The sequence below is a fragment of the Larus michahellis genome, chromosome 2 (genome assembly GCF_964199755.1).
Source record: "Larus michahellis chromosome 2, bLarMic1.1, whole genome shotgun sequence".
NCBI lineage: Eukaryota > Metazoa > Chordata > Aves > Charadriiformes > Laridae > Larus > Larus michahellis.
The window spans coordinates 26,601,768-26,623,890 of record NC_133897.1 but is presented as its reverse complement, the minus strand read 5'-3'; the positions used below and the strand labels follow the sequence as shown (position 1 = coordinate 26,623,890).

At 40.9% G+C, this 22,123-nt stretch overlaps 3 protein-coding genes across 5 annotated transcripts in view; 2 read left to right on the top strand and 1 right to left on the bottom strand.

Annotated features, from left to right (window-relative positions):
• Window positions 1-419: 419 nt before the first annotated feature.
• On the top strand, window positions 420-9,328 carry CLXN (calaxin). Of its 3 annotated transcripts, XM_074574677.1 has the most exons (6): window positions 420-612; window positions 916-1,071; window positions 2,966-3,070; window positions 4,637-4,788; window positions 6,949-7,053; window positions 9,134-9,328. In XM_074574677.1, the coding sequence occupies exons 1-6, from the start codon at window positions 555-557 to the stop codon at window positions 9,182-9,184; spliced, it is 627 nt and encodes a 208-aa protein (XP_074430778.1). In that variant the 5' UTR covers window positions 420-554; the 3' UTR covers window positions 9,185-9,328. The 3 variants fall into 3 exon arrangements, with proteins under 3 accessions (XP_074430778.1, XP_074430777.1, XP_074430776.1); XM_074574676.1 differs by lacking the exon at window positions 9,134-9,328 and having other exon boundaries at window positions 6,949-7,264; XM_074574675.1 differs by lacking the exon at window positions 2,966-3,070 and having other exon boundaries at window positions 438-612.
• Window positions 9,300-15,369, bottom strand: RBM48 (RNA binding motif protein 48). Its single transcript, XM_074574672.1, has 5 exons — window positions 14,935-15,369; window positions 12,479-12,669; window positions 12,203-12,348; window positions 10,706-11,238; window positions 9,300-9,662 (listed from the first exon to the last, which is right to left on the bottom strand). The coding sequence occupies exons 1-5, from the start codon at window positions 15,271-15,273 to the stop codon at window positions 9,576-9,578; spliced, it is 1,296 nt and encodes a 431-aa protein (XP_074430773.1). The 5' UTR covers window positions 15,274-15,369; the 3' UTR covers window positions 9,300-9,575.
• The window catches only part of PEX1 (peroxisomal biogenesis factor 1), a 26,885-nt gene continuing 20,043 nt past the window's right edge, over window positions 15,282-22,123 (top strand). The window contains exons 1-5 of the mRNA XM_074574671.1: window positions 15,282-15,542; window positions 17,725-17,868; window positions 19,703-19,786; window positions 20,029-20,143; window positions 20,233-21,005. Of these exons, the coding sequence (XP_074430772.1) occupies window positions 15,414-15,542; window positions 17,725-17,868; window positions 19,703-19,786; window positions 20,029-20,143; window positions 20,233-21,005 (1,245 nt within the window). The 5' untranslated portion in view covers window positions 15,282-15,413. The remainder of the gene's footprint in view (window positions 15,543-17,724; window positions 17,869-19,702; window positions 19,787-20,028; window positions 20,144-20,232; window positions 21,006-22,123) is intronic.

Here is a 22,123-nt window from a genome sequence, read left to right as displayed (position 1 = left end):
TTTGTCAGTTCACAGCAAAGCTGCTTTAGTACCCACAGTGAAATGTTTCTGTTTTCAATACATTAACAAATACGTTGCAACTCCTCTTGCACCCTCTTTTTTCCTGAGGGAAGCGGAAAGTCTGGTCACAGCCCCTCGTTTTCCCGGTTCGTGCAGGTCCAGGTCCAGGCCCCGGCCCCGGGGGGGGGGGAGGGGGAGCGGCACCAAAACCTGTGTTTCAGCAATGTGACAAAGCAGAAAACAAGCAAAATGGGACTAAAACTATTTTAATAGATTTTTGTCTTCTGACAGCTGATGAACAAAGAGTATTGTATGTAGTATTTAATTTTTAGCTCTTCTTTCCAGAAACATCTTTAGAAGTTTGACGTTCAGTTATTTTCTTTTCTACAACTGCTCTTTTTTTTAACGTATGATAAAAATTCCCTTTGTTGTGCCTGTATGTGTGTATTTACGTACGAGCCGCCGGTGTCGCCAAGCGGCACGGCCAGCCGGGCCCGCCCGCGTTGCCACGGCGGCGGCGGCGGCGGCGGGGGGGAAGCGGGCTGGCCGCCGCCATGAGCCGGAGGAGGCTGCAGCAGCTGGTGGACTCGCTGGGCCGATCCGCCAGGCACTGTGAGTCCTTCCCCCGGCCCGGGGCTGCGGCGGCCCTGCCGCCGCCACCGGAGGGGCGTTCGGGGCTGCCGACCGCCCCTGCTGTCCCTGTGGCCGCCCCGTGGCTCTGTTCAGCACCCACCGCCAAGGGGGGCCCTTCCCACCACTCCCTCAGGAACGGCGGGTGGGGGGCGGAGGGCTGTGGGGGCGTCTGTTTAACGGTTAATGCTTGGGAGGTCTGGGCCCTGTCTCTTCCCTGTGCCTGTCACATATTTTTACCAAGTTAAGTTATAAAATATGTTCACTTGTGTTTCAACTGGGCAGTTAATAAAAACGAAGTGGAATGCCTGATCAAGCTCTTCAACACGCTGGTGGCTGACTCCAACAACCGCTTTGCCACAGTCGGCTTCGACCGTAACGTGTTCAGAGACACGCTGCACAGCGCCTTTGGCATGACGGATGACGTGCTCATGGACAGAGGTGAGACTGGTGGGGCTAAAAAAGATGTAAGGTTTTTAGTTATATGTTGTTGACCTGAGGAGCATGCCTAGACAAAGTAGTGCCATCTCATTTCTGTAAGGACAGCAAAGGAAGAGATATGCTCAGGAGGTGCTGAGTAAAGGGTATCAGAATCACAGAATGGTAGAGTTGGAAGGGACCTCTGGAGATCATCTAGTCCAACCCCCCTGCCAGAGCAGGCTCACCTAGAGCAGGTTGCACAGGAACGCATCCAGGCGGGTTTTGAATGTCTCCAGAGTTGGAGACTCCGCCATCTCTCTGGGCAGCCTCTTCCAGTGCTCTGCCACCCTCAAAGGAAAGAAGTTCCTCCTCATGTTTAGGTGGAACTTCCTATGCTCAAGTTTGTGCCCATTACCTCTTGTCCTGTCCCCGGGCACCACTGAAAAGAGCCTGGCCCCATCCTCCTGACACCCACCCTTTAAGGATTTATAAGTGTCGATAAGGTCCCCCCTCAGCCGTCTTTTTTCCTGACTGAAGAGACCCAAATCCAATATCTGAAATAATCTTTATTTCCTTTATGCAGAATAGTTTTCCTTTAGTTCAGGATAGCTCATGCTCTTGTATGAGGGAGACCAGCCAGCGAGGCAGTTGTAGTGTGTCCTGTGGGTTTCTGTCCCTGTCCCTGTAGTGTGGTGAAGGAAGAGGGCAGCATGGTGCCACTTCTCTCTTTTCTCCGGTGGTTTCGCCGGGAGCTGCAGCCACCGCTGGTGGTGGACAGCTCTGCCCCAGGCTTGGAGATCCCAGAAAGGCATTCTGTTAGAGTAGGTGACTTCTGGAATAGAGGTGCTGTGAGCACCGCTGAAGGGACTAGGCAGACAGTACAGGGAGATGGGTGTAACAAGCCATATAACCCCTTGAAAATACAGTGGTTTCATGGATTCGTAACACAAGGGCCCCATTTGCAGTTGCTGTGAAAGTTGCATGAATGATCTCTAACGTACAGGTGTCTAGAGGAGAATGTGAAGGAGGCGTGAGTCTGCTGTTCTTTTCAGTCTCAGGCTGCCAAGAGCCACACCTTAGTACAACTTTCTCCTGTTCTCTAGTAGAAGGGGTATTTAAATGCCATAAAATAAGAACTTACTGCCATTTTATGCGAAAAGTCAAGTGTGGCTTAGAAAATACTTCGCATGGATACATACTTAAAAATTTTTTTAATACTTACATACAAGGGGCCTGATTTCAGTTCGCAAAAGAAGCCTATTGTTTTCCAATTCCAGACCTCTTGGTTCTGCATGTAAAGGTGTTCCTATAGCAAACTTACTAATTAACATTCTAAAATACGAATTAGAGATTAGTTGATGCATTGAATTGTATCTTGGATTTGAAGTACTATATGACAAGCTGTATGAATAGTGAAGCTGCAAGATTGAAAGTTTCTTCAGGGAAGGGAGAAGAAAAAAAAAGATCTTGGTACATGAAAGACAGGAGAAGGTTCTTTTTCTTTGTACGTATTGTTTCTGGGATTACTTTCTCCAAGATTTTCTGAAACAAAACCTAGTAATAAAAATCCTCTTCTACATGCAAGTATGCCTTAGTGTAAGGGATACTGGTTTATTTGGATTACGTCTGTACGGAAGCATACTTCTATAGTTGTTTAAGTCAGGAAAGCAATGACTCAAACAAAATGTCTTATCCCAGCAGGATTCTGGAGTAGAAGATAAGTAAACTGAGGGGCAAAATCCCCTTCATTGTTACGGCTTAGAAAGATTCAAGAAGGGTAATTATAGCTTGATGAAAGCAGAGAAATATTTTTAGAAAAAAGATGTGTTTATATTTTCATTGAATTTAAGAAAATATTATTTTGTTTGTGTTTCCCTATTATATACATTTTAAATGTATCTAATACACTTACCAGTGTTCCGCACTTTTGATAAAGACAACGATAGCTGCATCAGTGTGGTGGAATGGGTGGAAGGCTTATCAGTATTTCTTCGGGGGACACTGGAAGAAAGGATTAAATGTAAGGTTGATCTGTATGTTAGTATTTAGTAGTAATCATTGAATCCATGACTATTACATTACATGTTACTTTTGTTATAATTCAGTAGTTACTCTTATAAAGTATTTGGTAGTTGAAGAGTTTTCTTCTGTATAGTTTAACGCAATGAAACGTGAGTTTTGAAATAGCTTCTTTGAGACAGGTTTTTCTGTGTAAACTGCCATTATCATAGCTGTCACTTTATGTTGTTGCTGACAAAAACTAGCATTTGAACTGAAGCTTGTTCTACAGTATACCGTTTTGGCAGAATATATGTTTTTGTATTCACACACAAAATTAGAAAGAAGCAGATGTAGCTCAAGGGTGGTTTTGGCTAAATAACACAGTCTCAAGCCAACCAAGACCTGTACCAGTATTCACTTACTGGCACAATGGGGACACAGCAGCAGTTGCATTAATTCTGGCAGTTCTTCAGCCTGGAAGCATCGATGGAAAAACTGAGTCTGTCTGTAAGATGGTCATGAGAACCTCCACGGTAAGGATGGAGAAAGATAGGGGAGACAAAATAGCAAGAAGCCTAGAATTTTAGGAGGAAGGAAAAAAAAATAGGGGATGTAGGGAAAAGTGTAATAGAAAAAGGAGAATGACAGCAAGTTGTTTCCGTAGTTCCCAGGTTGCAGCATCAGCCATCCCGAATGCACTATGCAAATTCATCTGGAAGGTGACCTGGGATGTCACAGCACTAGGATGTGTGCCCAGGATGTAATTCAGTATGTCAGTACAACTGCAAGCAATAAAATATGCAGCCCTACTGTAAGCACAATAGGATGTACTAGTGCATAATGATATACAGTGTTATATGTCATAATTCTGTGCCAGTATAGTTTTCCACTGTAGGTTTAGTCTTTGTCAGGAAAAAAAACTCTCGTGTTCCAAAACTGAAGAGGGTTTTTTTGTCTTGTCTGTTTGTTTGTTTGTTTAAATAACTTTTGTGAGGGATAGTAAATTTTAGTATGGTCGTATATTTCTGATTCTAGGGAGGTAGAAGCAATTAGAAGATAAATTAGGCAGATACTCAAAATACTCTGTTACAGAGATTTCCTCTTTGCATTAAGGGATACTTCAGTTCTCTTTTCCACACTAGTACAGCTGCTTCTTCTTTTTTCTTTACTTTTCTAACTCAGCTTCTGAAATAACTAGGATGTGTTTTGTAGGTGCAAAGCCTTTCTGATATAGACAGCTGGTCCCCGCCTTGGGAAATTGGCTTCTAAACCAGAACCTCATTTATATTCTAAACTGACACTTTCAGACAAGTTAAGATCTGTAAGTTACTATGGTTTCTGTGAACTGAAGCTAATTCATTTGAGCAGAAATAGATTTTAGCTGTGAAGGGTAAATAGATAATAATTGACTAGTATACATATCAAAATGTGACACATACTTCATATATAAATATTACATATGGTAAATGTGGCTCAATAATTATGCTGTACAACATACAAGTCACCTTTTTTGTCTATAGGTGACAGCTTTAATAGTGTGTGATATACTTTATATGAACCTTAAATTCATTTATCTTTCAAAAAGACTGTTTTGAGGTTTACGACCTGAATGGTGATGGATACATTTCAAGAGAGGAAATGTTTCAAATGCTGAAAAACAGCCTTCTCAAACAACCATCAGAAGAAGATCCTGATGAGGGAATTAAGGACTTGGTAGACATAGCACTGAAGAAAATGGCAAGTACTTACTCATTGTGATACTTGAGTGTCTTTCAGATATTAATTAACTGAACCTCAGAACATTGCTGTGTGGTAACTAAATACTGTGACTGCTTTACAGCAGGATTCTGAGCCACAAGAGTTAGTTACATACTTGAAATAAACAGGTCTCCAAAGGAAAGCCAGAAATAGAATCCAGATCTAATGAGTCCCAGTCCAGTATCCTCACATGAAGCTGTTAATTTATTATGTGAATGCATTATAAACTTTGTGTATAAATTAGTATGTGTATGTGCGCATGCCCGGTAAAAAGTGGAAAATTCAAAAGCGTAATCTGCATTTATTTCAGTGTTAGGCATCTGCAGTAGCTTTATTATTAAGCACGTTTGTGTTTTATCAATTGATCGTGAAGTATCTTTATGGAATGTATATATTCTATTAGAATAGTAACCTCAAGGTTATCAATGTAAAACTTGTCTTACCATGATTAATCTAGGATATCGAGATCAGCCAGGGACTGTTTCAACATTTTAATCAAATCAAGAAATAAAATCTCCCCACCTGTGGTGGTGGTCAAAAATTTCACTTAAAACCAGGTTTTGAGTCCAAACTGCTTTTATTTAACTTCGTGTTTTCTATTTCTCAAACCCACCCCTTTGGCACAACCTCAGCTGAAAGGTCCATCTTACCTTTAGTTCTTGACAGTGCTGAGTCTAGTTTCACGTGGCAAGCAAGCTATGACTCAGTAATTTATTAATCTTTGGAGCACCTACATGATTAGCTTCCCTGCAGGCTGCATCCAAAATGAATACCCTTATGTCTGGGCAGTTGATAAGTGGGCTGTGCTAGTCAAGCACAAGCAGTATCCTCTAGACATAATGAAATCTTCATATACATAAGAACATATATAAACTAATCCTGTGCATAATCCTGTTACATAAGAATTTAAAAAGCTCTGATACTTGGTTTAAGAATGTCCAGACCTGATTTGGCTGCTGCGCAGTTGTGTGAGTAGGATATGGCTGATTGCTGCCCATGTCAAATAACTAAGCAAGTAATTATTACCTATCCAAAAATGCATTTGTGGAGTCCATCACTCAAAGAAGGAAAAACTACTCTTTGAGCAATTGCCTGTACGTACAATTGCATTGTGACTAAGCATACATCCAGTCCCATAATAAGCATTTTCATACTTAAAAGTATTTGCAGTGAACATGCTCATGTCCTGCTCTCCCCTGTGCTGAGGAGTGTAAAAGGTAGAGCGCACCTGGCCACTTCTGTTTCTCATAAGCATCCAGTGGCAGCTTTTGTGTTCAGGAATCTCTCTGTCTACATAGCTCTTTGCCTCTGCTTTTCTGGCCATTGGAACCAGTGCTCCCTCCGTGTTTACCAGCTGTGATGGTTCTGTGGCTTGATCTTCAAAAATTTTGATTTGGCCCAGTGCCTTGAACACTTGTCATATCCACTCATGTATCTTCACTGAAAGCCTTTACTTTATGTGGTTTAAAGTACTCACACTCATTGTAGTCTTCGGTGGTAGTTTAAGCTGCCATGTAGAAACAGGAGGTTTTCTAATTGCAGAAATACTAAAAACACAAGGATGCTTTTTCCACCCCCAGAGGAATACTTTGCTGTGCTGAGATTCTGCAGTACAGAAGAAGTGGGCTGGCATCAGCGTACTCCACCATGTGCTTCTGGGTGCTGTATGTGACAAAGACAGGGCAGAAGTATGCCTACTATAGAAACCACTAGGGTAAAGTATTTCCAGCCTCATGAATAGGGTGTAGGTACACCCATGATGTAAATACATATACAGAATATATCCTAACATTTTTTCCTACTTTTAAGTCACCTACCTTTAATTTATCTCAGTGCAGCTCTGCTTGAGATTTGTCTGTGCAAGTCTCAGATCAGCTTTCTCCCATGTTAAAAGTTTTCCCTTCTCTGGAATTCTGTTAACAAAGCCATATGAGATAGGTGAGCTTGCTCCACCTTTTATGTCTTAGGTAGAGGCAAATGATACAGATCTTGTCCGAGCAGAGGCTGATGGCCCAAAGAAAATTATTTTTGTATACACTCAAACTAAAAATAGAATCCATGTGTATAAAATGTCTGTTAAACAAAAAGACGGTCACTAAAAGTGATCATCCTTGCTGAAGAGTTCCGTTCCTTTTGTAGGACTATGATCACGATGGCAAGCTTTCTTTTATGGACTTTGAAAAAGCAGTCAAAGATGAAAATCTTCTCTTAGAAGCCTTTGGACCATGTTTGCCAGACCTAAAGGTACGTCAACTTTTGAGTTTAAAAAAAAAACAACAACATGCAAATATTTCTTGTACTATTGGTAAGGAGATGTACATATTATGATATTAATTGCCATTACATGGGGCCTGCTGAAGTCAACTGAGAAATGCTTCAGTTGTGGGATATGCGCATGCTGAGTTCATATCTACCTTTCACTGCACCAACATTTCCTTATACAGTCAAACACTGGTACCAGAGAATATAAGAACACGCTGTTACTCAATGTCTGTCCTGGGGCAGCAATATAATGAATGATCCTCAGTCAGCACCCTCTGAGATTAAGAAAATGAGACCGTTCTCCTGAATTGGATTCCTGGAGAGCTTTCAGATAAACAACTTTTATTTTTCTTTCTTCAGTGCCACTGGCAACGGTGCCATCGCCTCACTTACTTATAGCCTCTTTTCAGAGAGGCTGGTAACTTTCTGAAAAGAAAATACCTTGAGAGTGTTCTTCATCTCAGAGTGTGGCACTGCTGTTTTGTACTTATATCTAACTGTGCTTTATTTATTCTTATTTATTATTTTATACATCTAATTCAATTCAGATTTTTTTTTTTTAGAAGATGGTAATTTACAACATGCTAATTTCCTCAGCATTAAGTTCAACTGTGGAGAGTGTTTCTGCTCTACAATAAAGAGTAATTTTTTTCCTAATCCAATAATTATTCTATTTCAATTGCATGTCATTTTCAAATACTGAAAATTATGCCTTCATAGAGATGGAAAAACAAAATTTTGATTTTTGAATAGTGATTCCTAGAAACAGAAAAGTTCTGTAAGACTGCTGAGAACACAGCAAGTTTTCATTTCCTGGAAATCCACAGTTCTGCCAGCTCGCCTACCTGCTGGGCTGGAGGACAGGAAGAAAGGGTCTTGCAGCCATGATTGCAGGCCCTATGATATCACATCAGCTGCAAAGCAGCTGTTCCCAAATTGCCAGACTTCTCCTGGCAGCATTTAAAAGCCAAAAGACTTTTAAGGGTTTGGGAAAACCCAGGTAAGTAAGTAAATACTCTGTTTTTTACACCAGTGAAAAGGTTTTAAAAAGTTCTGAACTGAATTAACATTCACTGATCAGCATAGAAAAATGACTTGTCAGCGTTAGTGATAAAGCAGGTATGCAATTCAGGCTAATCATGGCAAGAGATGCAAAACTGAGCTTGTTTCTTGCTTCCACTATTTGTGCCCTCTGTTCTGTACCCTACCAAACTTGTTGCCTTTTTACTAGGTCTTAGTTTCACTGTTAAAAGACAACTCTATTTACATGTCCTTTCAAGCCCTAAAAGCAATAAAGAAATTTCAGCTATGAGCTTTACGTGAAGAAACCCCATAACTTACTAGATTTCCCAGTGAGATTATGTTAGGGAATTTTAATTGTACCCCTTGACATAAATTAAACACTCATTTGCACTTAAATACATTTTTAAAAAATGTAATGAACAACTTATTGCATAGAGTCCTACCACCATAGGTGGTTCCACAAGGAGTCTGCGAAGATGTGCCACGAGCTGATCCCCTATATACGCTTCCACCAGCACCTGTCCTGTGAGGGTCAGCAAGGGGCACCTGAGCCCAGTGCTGGGGCCATCCTCCCCAGTGCCAGTTCTGCTGCCCAAAGGTGGCCCCTGAGCACTCCCACTCTAGGATTGTTACAGCACAATGCTGCAGGTTTTTATCTTGTCACCAAAGGAAATTTCACTCCTTTACATTAAGTCATCCAAGTCTCTGGCATTCCTGCTTCCAGCCAGTATAACTCATTCTGCAGCTGGGCTTTCTTGCCCTCCATGCCAGAGCGTTCCTTGGTCACACATTAGCACTGCTGAGCAGTTAAAATTTGAATTTCCCCTTCAGTTGTTATAAACTTATAATATAAAACTATATATATAAATATCGTTGTCTCTTAGTGATGACATCATTAATGCGATAGAATTTACCTTTTCTAAGCTAAAAACAAAGAGAAAGGCTCTGCTTACACACATCAGTTTAGCATCTTTTTCAATTAAATTAAAAACCTTTAGTTTATTGAAAATTAAGTTAGTTTGTTTGTTTTTTTAAACAGAGCAGCATGGCCTTTGAACAGAAAACCTTCCGGGAAACTCGTAAACTGTAACTCCAAGTGGAATACTGTTGTAAGAGGTTTTTTCTTCACTACTCTTCATGGTATAGTAAAAATAGAAGCAACTTGAAAATATTACTAAGTTTCACTATTCGTTTACTGTAAAAGCTACTGAATAAATAGAATTTATTTCATTCACTTTATATAAATACAGTTCTTCAATGTGTTATGTTATACTATGAGGTACACAGGACAAGACTGCTACAATAACATATTACACTGTTTGTTCATTCCAAGAAACAAATTGATACAATTTTTAACAGGGAGTTGCTTGGAAATACAGTATAAAAAAAAGTTTTATTTTTAACATAAAAAAATATATTTTTTTAAACTATATCCTTTAAAATAAAAAAAAAGGACTGTTGGAAGATGCTGCCAGCAGTATCTATATTCTTCTTCTCTGCTTTACAAGTGGTTTGGCTGAGCTACTCTCTGGCTTTTCCACGGATGTTCTTGAAACAGAATCTGCTACCTAAATTGGGGGGGGAAAAAAAAAAATCTTAGTAAACTGTAACCACTCCTTTGTTAAACTAGTTCTAGAGTAAGGCCATATCTCCCACATCTGAGTATTGGGAGGGATGTATTACTATAATCACACTTGTATTTAGTTTTCCTGCAGAAAAAGGGGAAAAAAAATGTAACACCAAAGATAGCATTGAACACAAGAGGTGAAACTGAAAAAAACCAGAAGTGTTAGCAGTACCATTTTTGTATTTTAACCACACAAACTGATTTCAGATACTCAAGTGATAGCGTTACATATCTTATCACCCCTCTCCCTACTAGAGGTGTTTTCAAAGTATGGTTTAGTGTGCTTTTTAGACTCAGGTATTCTAAGAAGAGAAAGGAAGGGAAAGGAAAGGAAAAACATGTGTTTTGACAAATATTTTAAAAATCTATTTAATGTAAAGGGTGCTTATTTATCAATTTGACTGGAGTAAGCTCTTTCAAATCAATCTAGTTGGTCATAGTCAAGGAAGCTTTTCATACCTTGATTTAAATGGAAAGTTGTATTAGGAGTTAATTGATTAATATCCTCCATAAAGGGTTATATAGCTTAAGAAATGCTTCTCAGCATAGCATTTGTGGTTCTGTATATCTTTTAATGCCATGAGTAGCATTGGAGCAAAATTACATGCAACTCTGACTTTATTTTTCGCTCCCTTTCAATCAGAAACCAGTTAGAAGTACCACACTGGAGTCGGCAGGACTACCTCCAAAGTCATGACTCCCCACGTGGATAAAAAGTGTAGTTTACTAAAAATCATTTAGGACCACGCAGTGGCATTTATACTTTCTGAAATGTAATGTAAGAGGTATGGAGTAGAATGGCCTACAATATTCTGCATTATGAAAGAATTAAGAAGTAAGAACACTAGCTTTAAGTGTCAAACAAACTGATAATACTGAATAAATGTTGAATTAAGTTTTCATAGGGTTTCTGGTTTTATGGATAACAAGCACATAATATATACGTTTGAAAATGAAAATATCAGAACTTTTCAGAATCCGTACCTCTTTCAGCTTATTTCGAATTAATGTAGCTGACGTATTCAAAGAATCATCATCCATATCCACTTTAGGTATTTCTGGTAGCTGTGGACCAATAATGACTTCAGTATTATCTGCACTTGTTCCAATGAGGGAAAACTTGTTACCTTCTTCTCTTTTCCTCTTACGTTCTTGCAGGTGAGTTGTACGAGGCATAAACCTATCAAGTCCGTTATCAATTGGAACTGTTCTTTGCTGCATTAAAGGAGTTGGAGGAGTGCGTCCTCCCATCTGGACACTTAGAGTTAGGGATGTGCTTTGACCAAAGTACCTTGAAGTTTCAGCACAATTGTTACCGTGGGGAAATGTCAATAGGCTCTGATAATGATTCCCAGATGGATGCCCTATGGTGTGGGATACCCTGTGAGAACTTGTAAAGCAGGATGGATCCCAATTACTGGCTGCACACAGTCCTGATGCATTCCGTGGACAATCACGCTCGGAGTTCTTTGAGACGGTCTTCTTAGGGCCCTCTACTTTCTTCAACACAAAGCAATCTTTAAAACAACAGAAAAGTAGCTTCACTATTTTATGTCATTATTAGTTCTAACACATAAAAAAATAACATTTAATACAATTACAGAAGCAATACAGTCATGTTTCATTCCCAGCCACCTTTCTGTGATTCTTTTTTCCCCAAGTGGCACCTTTCAAATTAAAGTTTTCCACCCTGCTCCCTCTGCTGGTATGTGAGGAATGCCTGAGCAGAAGTACTTCAGCAGTTTTGAGAACATGAAAACATTTCTAGTGTTGCAAATGAGTGATTCTTACTTCCAGTTATGATTTCAAGGATAGGCTGCCTTGCAACAAAAAAAAAAAAAAAAAAAAAAAGGTATTTTCATGGTAAAAATCAGTGATTTTACTCCCTTTAAATATCCTCATGCAATGACTAATGATATCAAAGTACATAAGCACAAGAAAGGAGAAGTCTGTGCTGGACCATTTGCTTATTTCTCTGCTTGCCCAGCCTTCAGTGCTGCCTGGGAACTCTGCAGCCCAGCAGCCTTTGTAAAGCCAGTCCATTCTTAGCATTCCTCCAGTGCCACTATGTATGCGGCAGAAATTCTTTGTTGAAGGTTCTGGTGTAGTCACCTTCCTTACAAACTGACCCTTTGGGCATGCCTGAATAAGATGGAACAAGGCTGAAAAGATGATCCCAAATTTCCTGCCCGTGCTTGAAAATTCTGCTGCAGTTTTGAAAAGAACACAAAAGGGGAAGGAAATACTTCATTATTAAAGCTTACATCTTTGTTTTAGTCTTAACCAAAAGTGAAAAGTTGCTTTGAAAAGGATACAGCCCTCTGAATACTGAAAGACGTCTCCATTCTGCTGCAAACATACTTCAAATGCACCTTTAAAACAGCAAGATACTGAGCATTTTCTTTAATGGGCACTTTAACCAAAACCCCACCCACCACTGAAGTGAGGTGTCAAGATTCTATAGAAAATTTATTTACAAACCTCTTTGATTTGTTGCTTTCGCTATATACTTTCTTCTGTCCTGCAACTTCTCCCTAGTTTCTTGGACTGTTTCAAATTCTGGAGCATAGCACACGTGCAGCAAACTACCAAAGAAACTTCGTTCGTCCATTTTTTTCTTGGCCACCCTGAAGGGAATTAAATTGTATTGGCAAAACTCAGGCTTTTACTTCAACTCTTTAGAATTTTAACAGCTTGTAAATAAAGAAGGTGTAAAAGATTAATACAGCAAGAGGGGGGTACGGCCCTGTCCAATACCTTGCACATTGCAGTTTTTGGAATTTTATAAGATAAACTTCAGTAAATTGCTCTGCTGGATATTCATCTAGAGCATGATACTCTTCGATGGCACCGTATAATGCAAATTGTTCAACTAATTCCTTCATAACACCTAATGCAGGAACGCCTTGTATTAGTAAATAACGAGATTCCAAGTTGATAGTATAAACCTGAAAAAAGAAAAAAGAATGGAATACATTAAAACACTCAAATCCCTCTGTATTCTATTTTGGCTTTGGACTCTTGCAGGAGCCTTAAGCGCACAGTTAATCTGGGACCTCTTCATCACTGAGCGGGAACTGAACTCAAGCTTCTTACTCAAAGTAGAACACAAATTAGAGTTGACTCTTCTCCACCAGGCCAGAGTACCGCCATTTGCTGAGTAAAATCTTTAGGTTTCTGGCCAATTTCCTTGCAAGACTGATTAGTAACCAGTTAATATGAGGCACTATCAAAAATAAAAACACTGTAAAACCTGTCTTGTTCACAGGTAGAGAGGCCACAGAGGTAAAACAGAGGGAGAAAAATAAAATTTAAAGAAGTACCACAATTCCCTGGGGCAGATCATGCATGCACAAAGCTGCCTCCTTGCTACAGTGATCAAACAGTGTATGTTTTTAAGACAGACAGATACAAATAAGATGCTGAGAGGCAAGGTCTTCCCTCAGCAGGTTAAAAAAAAAAAAAAAACAAACTACTCTTTTTCTGCTTTGTGTAATAAGTGATGCATAACATAGACTGTAGGGAAAGTTCTGTGACAGCTCACAGCATACAATAGGTAGCTAAACCATAAGATCAAAGGGAATTAATTCTGATTTTGTTAAAAAAAAAAAAAAATCAAAACCAAACATTTAGATTGCATGAGCTACACATTCTTCTCAAAAAACAGCAAATGCAGGATAAAGAGGGAACCACTCAGGGAAACAGCTGTCAAACTGCCGCCATAACAGATGCTCTCTGCAAATCCGTCACATAAACTGTTCTTGTGACAGCAGCTTACCACCTGCCTCCTTTCTCAAGCCAGCCCTCAAAGGTGCCATTACAGCACACCCTGTGTTTACTGTACACAAAAAGCAAATTTGTGGAGAGGGAATCTTTATTAAGGAGTGTAGAGATAGGACAAAGGGTAATGGTTTTAAACTGAAAGAGTATAGATTTAGATTAAACATTAGGAGGAAATTCTTTACTGTGAGGGTGGTGAGACACTGGAACACGTTGCCCAGGGAAGTTGTGGATGCCCCATCCCTGGAAGTGTTCAAGGCCAGGCGGGATGGGGCTTTGAGCAGCCTGGTCTAGTGGGCGGTGTCCCCACCCAGATGACCTTTCAGATCCCGTCCAACTCTTAACTATGCTATGATTCTGTGATTCTAAATCCAGCATTTTTGCTGGCGTAATGAGACATTCCTACTATGTAGTAGGTGAGGCCCATCACGCATGGTCTTCCTCATCTCCCTAGGGGCTGTCGGACACCAGAGTATGATCACAAGAGCAGCCTGGTGCACGCAAGTCCTTCCGAGTTTGTTCAGTGGCACTGGGTACCCAGTTGGGTTCCCGACTGTGTGCCCAACTGTCCGTCAGCCAGTAACAGCAAAATTCAGCTCCTTAACTTCCCTTGCGCTGCTCTTAATTTTTGTTTCTATGTTTTGCATAGAACGAGACTACTTGTGCTGTGTGCATTTTTAAGTGATTAACTTACAAAATACAACGTGGAAGTTACTAGATTTACCAGACTCAATGCCAGCTATGCCTCCCAGTATCTACTATCTGCTTTTTTGCATAAACAGGGTAACGTTTTACGGCTGCAAACCCTTACAAGCAGGGCCTCCACTGCACGATGCAGCTGCACGCTCTGGGCACACCAGAGCTCTGCCCCTGATGACGACTCCAGAAGGGGACCACAACACAACCATCAGGACAGTTTAGCTACTAAAGGATGTGAAACGTCGCAATAAGACTCCTGCAAGGAATAAAACCAAGTTCCCACTTTGACTTTGCAATCCAAATGAGCCAATTCCTCGCCGCTGACCGGTTGTTTTTTATAATAAAAAACAATTAGGATGTGACAGTTTCGCACAGGGAGCGCACTAAGCTCGCCTGAGCCCACGTCCCGATGCGCCTCACCAGCAAGGACAGAGGAAGAACCGGAAAACACCCGGAACGGGGACAAGCACTAATAACGGAGATGGAGCCGCAGGAGCCCAGGGAGCCCAGCTGGGGAGCGCCCTGCCCCCGACAAGCCGCAGCCAACAACCCCGCCCGCCCAGGCGCTCCGGGGCCCCCCAGCTCGGGTCCCGCTTCAGCAGAGGCAGAGCCGCGCCGCGGCCCCGCCAGCAGCGCCCGGCCGCCGTCACGGGCGGATGCGGCCTCAAGCCTAGGCCTAGGCCCAGACCCAAGACCGGCCCCGGCCCCGGCCCCGGCCCCGGCCCCGGCCCTACCTTGACGGCGCGCGGCTTCCGCCCCTCCCGGTACTTGGCGCGCGACTCGCAGACGCCCAGCTGCGCGTGGTGCCTGCAGGCATCGCCCAACCCGCTACCCCCGGTGCTGCTGCCAGCCGCCATCTTCCCATCGCCCACCGCGCCCAGCACAGGCAGCTCTAGCTGCTTGCCGAGAGAACAGCCAATCAGACAATAGGCGGAACGCTTATTGGCTCCCACCGAGGCGGAAATCGACGGTGTCCTAAACCAGGCAGAAAGAGATGAATCCTTCGATAGAGAAGCCAATCGGAGGCGAGGGACGGGCATAGGCCGCGCCCGCATTGGCCGGCAGTGGGTCATACCATTGTCTCGGGGGCGGCGGGGGAGTTCCGGGAAGGCCCATCCCGTCCCGCCCGCAGAAGGCGGCTCCTGTCAGGGCGGAGCGGGCGCGCAGCGGCGCCGGGCGGCGGGTCACGGCCCGGCGCGGCCCGTCCGCCGGCATGTGGGGCAGCGGCAACCCCGGCGGAGGGGCAGCGGGAGCCGCCGCGGTGACGGTTGTGCTGAGCGGGATCCGGGACTGCTTCCTGCGCTTGCCGCCCGTGCTGGCCTCTCACCTCCGCCTGCAGCAGGTACCGGGTGGGCCCCGCTCGGGGCCGGACGCAGGGACGCCTCGGGCAGGGGGGATTATGGGAGAGCAGCGTGTATCCCCCCGCCCCCGGCATCCCGTTGCTATGGTGACACGGCTATTCCCTCCTCCCACAGTAATTCGCCAGGGTTCACCGAATAATGTGTAAATTAATCTTTCAAGTGGGAGGTGAGGTGGTAAATGAGAGCAGAATCAGCATTCTCGGTGTACGTAAATATATATTCCTTATATTCCTGTATGGAAAGGGACTCCTGCCGTGCAAAGCTCTGTTAAGTCCATGGATCAGTTGCAGGAAGCGCACCTTAGAGCGAAAACCAGAGCAAAGCCTGCGTGCATCTTTTGCGTGGCCAACATGAGAATTAAGGATCTGCTAGCAGAACAGACAGGGCGAAAAATGGCCAGAATGGGTGAGTGAAGAGGAGGAGGGGGGAGCGAAGTGAGGGGGTGGAGCAGTGCTGGCAAAGCCCCTCTCGGCCAGGCTGGCCTCACCCAGCGCGTGTACCCCGTGAATTTCTCAGGACCAAGAAGGACATTTCACAAAAGCAAAATCACCTGGACTTGTAAAAACCTGCTCTTTTTTCTTTGGGGTAGTAGAAGGAGATTGGTGGGGTTGCAAGAAATCCAGTACATGTGGATACCAGAGCAGCCTGGTCTAGCAGGAGGTGCCCTGCCCAGGACATTTATTCCTGTTCCAACCTGGAACTAGATGATCTTTAAGGTCCCTTCCAACCCAAACCATTCTATGATAAATGTTAGCTTAGTTTCTGCTACGGTTTCTGGATGTTTTACAAATTTGCTGGCAAGAGATAGGAAAAAGGAGTTATGGTTTGGGCCAGACTGGCCAATGAGACGGTCCTCACGTAGGCACGTGAGTCTACAGGAGCACATTCAGCACGTGTAATTGCTTTGAAGTCTTGTAGCGCCATTCTGTACATAGTTGGTTATGGCGGGCTCTGCTTTTACTTAGCATCATCTGCAAAATGAAAATATACAGTCTCAAAATCTTGACAGCAATAGCATATTAGCTGCAAACTCAAATAAAAATGTTAAAAAGGGGATAAATAATTATGTTAATAGATTACAGTGAGTAAATCATATAAAAACTTAAATGGAATCAAAAGCTAAATTTAATTGCTGACGGTATTAGGTAAGTGGATGATAAAATAGTCTATGAAACTCAGCGTGGTGTGAAGATTAAGATACTTGGGGAGAGCCTTTGTTTGCGTGAATACAGGGAAGAGCTTTAAATTAAATACTATGCTTGGTAAAAGGATCTTGGAACCATTGCAGGTATTCTCTGAAGATGTTTTTAGAGTTTATCAAAAAGTCAAATAATGTTTTATATTATTAGGATAGAGTTGAGAACAAAACAGAAAACGTCACTATGTTAACAAGTAAATCTGTGGTATATCCACAGTGTACATTGTCTTGGTCACTTGATTTTCATAAAAATGGTCATTTTGGAAAAAAAAAATAGAGAAAATGCCAGTTGAGTGATACAATGTAGGATATAGTCTCTTTATGTGAAAACTGACTGAACATATTAAGACTCTTCAGTTTGGAATCAAAATAGCTGAGCGGTTCTGAAACAGGTAAAATCATTTTGGTCTGAGTTTATGTGATTTGTGACTTATTTTACACATTCCTCAGCTCATGAAAGCATTCTTGGTGTCCACGCATGTAAAGTTTAAGCATATGTTTATGTATTTTCCTCATTTGGGAAATAGAGATGTGTAGTTATACATTTATGTAAAATATTTATTTGATAGACTATAATACAGAAGAAGGGAAGAGGAATTATTTTCCTTGCTTAAAAATAGTCCATAAAAATTAAAAGCTGTTCAACAATTGAAACCGGCATGCACTTCTGTGTTGAGAGTCGTGCAAATAGGTAACATGGAGAAGAATTCTAAAGAAGGTCATGCTTAATAAGTTGGCCAGTCTGCCAGAATTAAAAAAAAACCCTGTCATTGCTAATAGAAACACCCTGTATTACCATGTTGTAAATGCTGCAAGTTATTGGCAGGGAATATTAATTAAAATAGGGCATGTAAAATCCAGAAAATATTTTTAATCACTTTGGTCTCTCTAATCAAATGCAGTTTAGGTTGACTCATAGTCATCTTGTTTGATGTTAATTCGTTTTATTTCTCTGAAACTCATAGGGCCAAGCTGTGAAAGTATCGTGTGGTCATCAGCCTATATTTCTGAGCTGGATGGAAATCAGGCATCGAGGTCACCAGGATGAAAATATTGCAGAGATTAACAGACAGTTAGCAGAGAAACTTGGCATTACAGATGGACAACAGGTTTGAAATGCCATCCTTTTTTCTTATTTAAATAAAGAGTATATTGCAAGATACCTGGAAAAGGTAATAATTTACAAGTTAGCTATGACCTTCTTGTTTCATGTATTTAGACAATTGCTTCATTTATATCTGCTCATAAGAAAAGTTAACCATCATGAAATGTCTTAAATGTGAAAAGATTTGCTCTTTAAATCAGTAACAATTGCCTAAATAGTATTAGGATAGGCTTGTGGGTAGGTCTTTCCAGGGTTGGAGCCACTATCTGCAGTGCCATTAATTTTAGGAAAATACACTTTTAAGCAATTTAACAATTTGGAAATTATCTCTTGAGACTATTTTGCCTGGAGTTCCTGTTATTTTAAAGTAATTATTGACTTGCTGCATATTTCTTCTTGTTTGACTTGGGGTTCAAATTTTCATACCTTTTTTCCTCCCTTTCTCACCATATGTCCCCGTGTGTCCTGTCTTTGAATGTGTATTTAATTTGGCCCCTTAACTCTTGGACGCTGTGCTAAACTTCTTGTAAATGATTCTTTCATCGGACAGCAGTTGAAGAGATGCCCAAGAGGCAGACAGAGCTTTCTGACACGGGACTATTAAGATCTCAACATATCAATAGGTAGAGATTTAAACAAACAAGAATAGAAAAGTATTACTCTACACAATGTTATTGTATCGTATATTCATATGTGCCTATTCTCTCATGTTGAAAATTTCATTCAGAATAATAGAAAACATCAAAGAATGTGGCTGAAAGCAGTGTATTATCTTACCTTGTTTACTTTTCTAGCATTAGTTCAGTGGCAAGGTAACTACCCTTTCTTGTTCTAGCAATTACTACCCTTCAAGAGAAAAACAGTTGACAAAGGAAACCTAAGAAAAACTCACCCAGCTGTTGCCTGGAAGTAATCATCTATACGATCAAATGAATACATGAATAGTTAGGTAGTTTTGCCATTGTTTTGGATTCAGGAATTGCACATTTGCTGTGTTTCATAGAAATTTGCTCTTCTATTTACTGTGTTGGGGAAAAGTTATTCCTCTCAACTCTTGCTTCAAACTGAGGACCTAGAGGAATTTAAAATCTATTGTTACTTTTATAAAAGCTGACTTGAAATAAATCTCTCTCAGAGGACAGGTAACTATGTTTATATTAAGAAAAATTTAACTAATTTTATTTTAAAATGTATGACATTATCTTGTTTGAAAATTGTTACTTTCTGTCAAATGGAACCTTTGGTAAAAATTAACTTTTGAAATACATGTATAATGCTGTCTGAAAAGCCTAAGCCACAATAGCTTTTATCATTCCTCCTGTTACACAGGACCTTAAAACTATTCTGTGGAAGTGGGGCTGCTTCCCATGACATCATTCATAAAGGAGCTGGTTTTGCTTTTGTGTTGTACTTTTGCCTCATTTTTTCAGATGTTTATGCCTTATCTAAATTTGTGCATAACTCAACAAATTTTCCAGCATTCTAAAGCCTAGGACATTTGAAAACAAAAATTAAAAAATGCAAAGTTGATTATGTGATTCCTATGCATTAAAGATTGATTGTTTGTTAGCTGATAAAGCTCTTGATGCTTTTCCCATTCACTTCCGTTCACAGTGTGCTGGAGTCCCCAGGCATACGCCCAACACAAACCGTTTCTAATATGTTGAAGATTGATCTTCTGCTTATGAATTACCTAGTGTCATTAAGAAGACGTATGTTCAAAGTAGTGAAAATGTATAATGAAGGAGATGTCAGTTTTCTAGCTGAATTAAAGATGGAGCTTTTCTGTGTTTAAAAATAAGAAGTTTAATGTTTTGAAATGGTGCTACTTTTGCCAGGTATTTCTTGAACCCTGTTCCCACGTCTCCTCCTGTCAGCAAGTAGAAGTGGAACCACTCTCAACAGATGATTGGGAAATTCTGGTAATAAAACCTTTTCCCCTGTTCGCATCCTTTTCTTACAGATGACAGAGCTTTTGACACAAGCAGTTTTTTGCCGAATGCCCTGTTCTTTTCAGCCCCTAAGGAAATACTAAATGTGCTGGGGTTTAATTGTATTTTATATTTCAAATGGTGTTTTAGAAAGAGATGTAGATTTTCTAGCTTCAAACAAATGTTGAAAATGTACGCAGTATTTAATTTATAATTATATCCCATTTTCCTAGGAACTGCATGCTTCCTCTCTTGAAAAACATCTTCTTGACCAGATTCGAATAGTATTTCCAAAAGCCATCTTTCCTGTATGGGTTGAACAGCACACTCATGTTTACATCAAAATCGGTAAGCAACAGTGAAGGCTCTTGTGGCACATTGCATAAGCTGTTTGGCAAGAGCGGATGCATTTATTGACCTGCTTTATTCATACCCAGGTACACTTACGCCAGCAGCCCCCTATGGGAGATTAGAACCGTGCACAGAGCTTCTGATATGTCCCAAAACACGTGAACCTGAGGAAAATATCACCAGCACGCCTTCCACAGAAAATGACATCTTGCTCAAAAGTTTTGTGAAAAGTAACATGGAGCAAGAAGAAACAGTAAAGGATCCTTTTGCCAAAGAACCTTACTTAAAACCAGGAGTCTTTGAACAGAGTAAGGCTGATGCAAACATGACGTTTGGCTCAAATGTTCTCCCAAATATATGGAATTTCATAGGGAGCATTTTCTCTCATACATCTGAGCAGAAACAGAAGACTTTGTGTGATAAAGATGAAATGAGCACCTTCAAAGACAAGCTGCTGAACTTAATTCACATGGATTCCATCTTTAGAGTATGTCAGTCCCAGCCTCCCAGTGTACAGAATGCATCTGCCACCCATGCGTTTCTGAAATGCAATGCTATTCACGTTTTTCCATGGAATTTAGAATTTATTGATTTGGATCCAAACCCTGTAGTATCTTATGGGAAAATTAATCAGCTGCTTTCCCCAAGACAGCGTCATCAAGAAGCAAAGCCAAATCTGCCATTGGAAAAGCAAAAGCATTTGACTAGTACGCAAGACAAAAACCATTCTAATTCTAATAGCAGTCAAGAATCCAGTGAGGGATCTGTTGTTCAAATCGTTTGGAACGGATTTGAAGACCTAAAGAGTGTCATAGAGTATGGCCACAGTGGGGAAGCCCTACATGTTGGAAGAGTTTGGGTCAGTTTGAGCACACTATCTTTTAGGCCTTTTATTGGATAATATTTTCTATTGGATAATTGTGGAACTGGCTAATTAACATGCAGTTTTGGGATATAGACTTTGTGTTACTCTCTCAAGTAGAGTATACTAGAATCAAATAGTATTTTCTAGAGCTATGCTTTGCTAAGCTGTCTCGTTCTGAACTACGTTACTTACCACCATACTCCAAGACGTACGGTGTACTCTGGGTTTCTGCACCCTTAGCATTTTTGCACCAAATGTGGAAAATTCTTCAGTGTTTCTGGAAGGAATGCATGCTTTCTTCAAAATCTGTTGGTATCCACTGTATTCATGAGAACGTGAAAGTATCTACTTACATACATTCAGTACTGCATAATGAGATTGTTTTCATGAGTTACCACTTCAAAATGTGCTTTGGAATCTAGGTGTCATCAAATCGTAAAGTGATGGGATCACATATCCTAGTTCTACACGGTGTTTGCAAGTGCTGTTATATGCTCTTTAAAACACATCTTAAAAAATAATATCCAATAACGAGCTTTTATGTAATCTAAACTATTTTAGTTTTTATATACTATTTTGCAAGGTAGCACATGTCCCAGCGTGCAGACACAGCTTGTTCTGTTAGAACTGCAGCCTGCTTATGTTCTTTCTTTCCTGGAAGCACGTGTGGGATCAACAAAAATAGATAAAATGCACTCCAAATCACCAGTTGACTATTTTGACATAATATACTTTTCACCATTCACTTTTTTTTTGTTGAGAATGAGAGCAAGAGCCTGCAGTGGTCTTTACCACTACGTCTTCTGAGAGACGTACCAATTTTCCAAATGCCAGCAACCATAAAGTTTTTCAGACCTAATAAGCATTGATGAGAAGTTTTCAGGTTGGATATATGTTTAAAAAACACAGAATATTTTAAAATTATTTTTCTTTTTAAAAGGGGCAAACTGACTAGTACAGTTTAGAGAGACTGGATTTTCTCTCTCTATGCTGCAGATGTGCTTAGTCCTGATCTGTGCAATGGCCTATTTATAGTAACCTGCCCCTGTAAAATTAATTTTAATCGGCAAATGAAAAAGTAGGGTTGTTGTTTTTCTATTCTACTGAAAGCA

Coding starts and splice junctions, on each gene's coding strand:
- CLXN (XM_074574676.1), top strand. CDS start 555: ATGAGCCGGAGGAGGCTGCAGCAGCTGGTGGACTCGCTGGGCCGATCC. Junction 613..915: donor GGGCCGATCCGCCAGGCACT/GTGAGTCCTTCC, acceptor TCAACTGGGCAG/TTAATAAAAACGAAGTGGAA. Junction 1,072..2,965: donor TGACGTGCTCATGGACAGAG/GTGAGACTGGTG, acceptor TACACTTACCAG/TGTTCCGCACTTTTGATAAA.
- RBM48 (XM_074574672.1), bottom strand. CDS start 15,273: ATGACCCACTGCCGGCCAATGCGGGCGCGGCCTATGCCCGTCCCTCGC. Junction 11,239..12,202: donor GAAAGCAACAAATCAAAGAG/GTTTGTAAATAA, acceptor GTTGTTTTAAAG/ATTGCTTTGTGTTGAAGAAA. Junction 9,663..10,705: donor TTCGAAATAAGCTGAAAGAG/GTACGGATTCTG, acceptor CCCCCAATTTAG/GTAGCAGATTCTGTTTCAAG.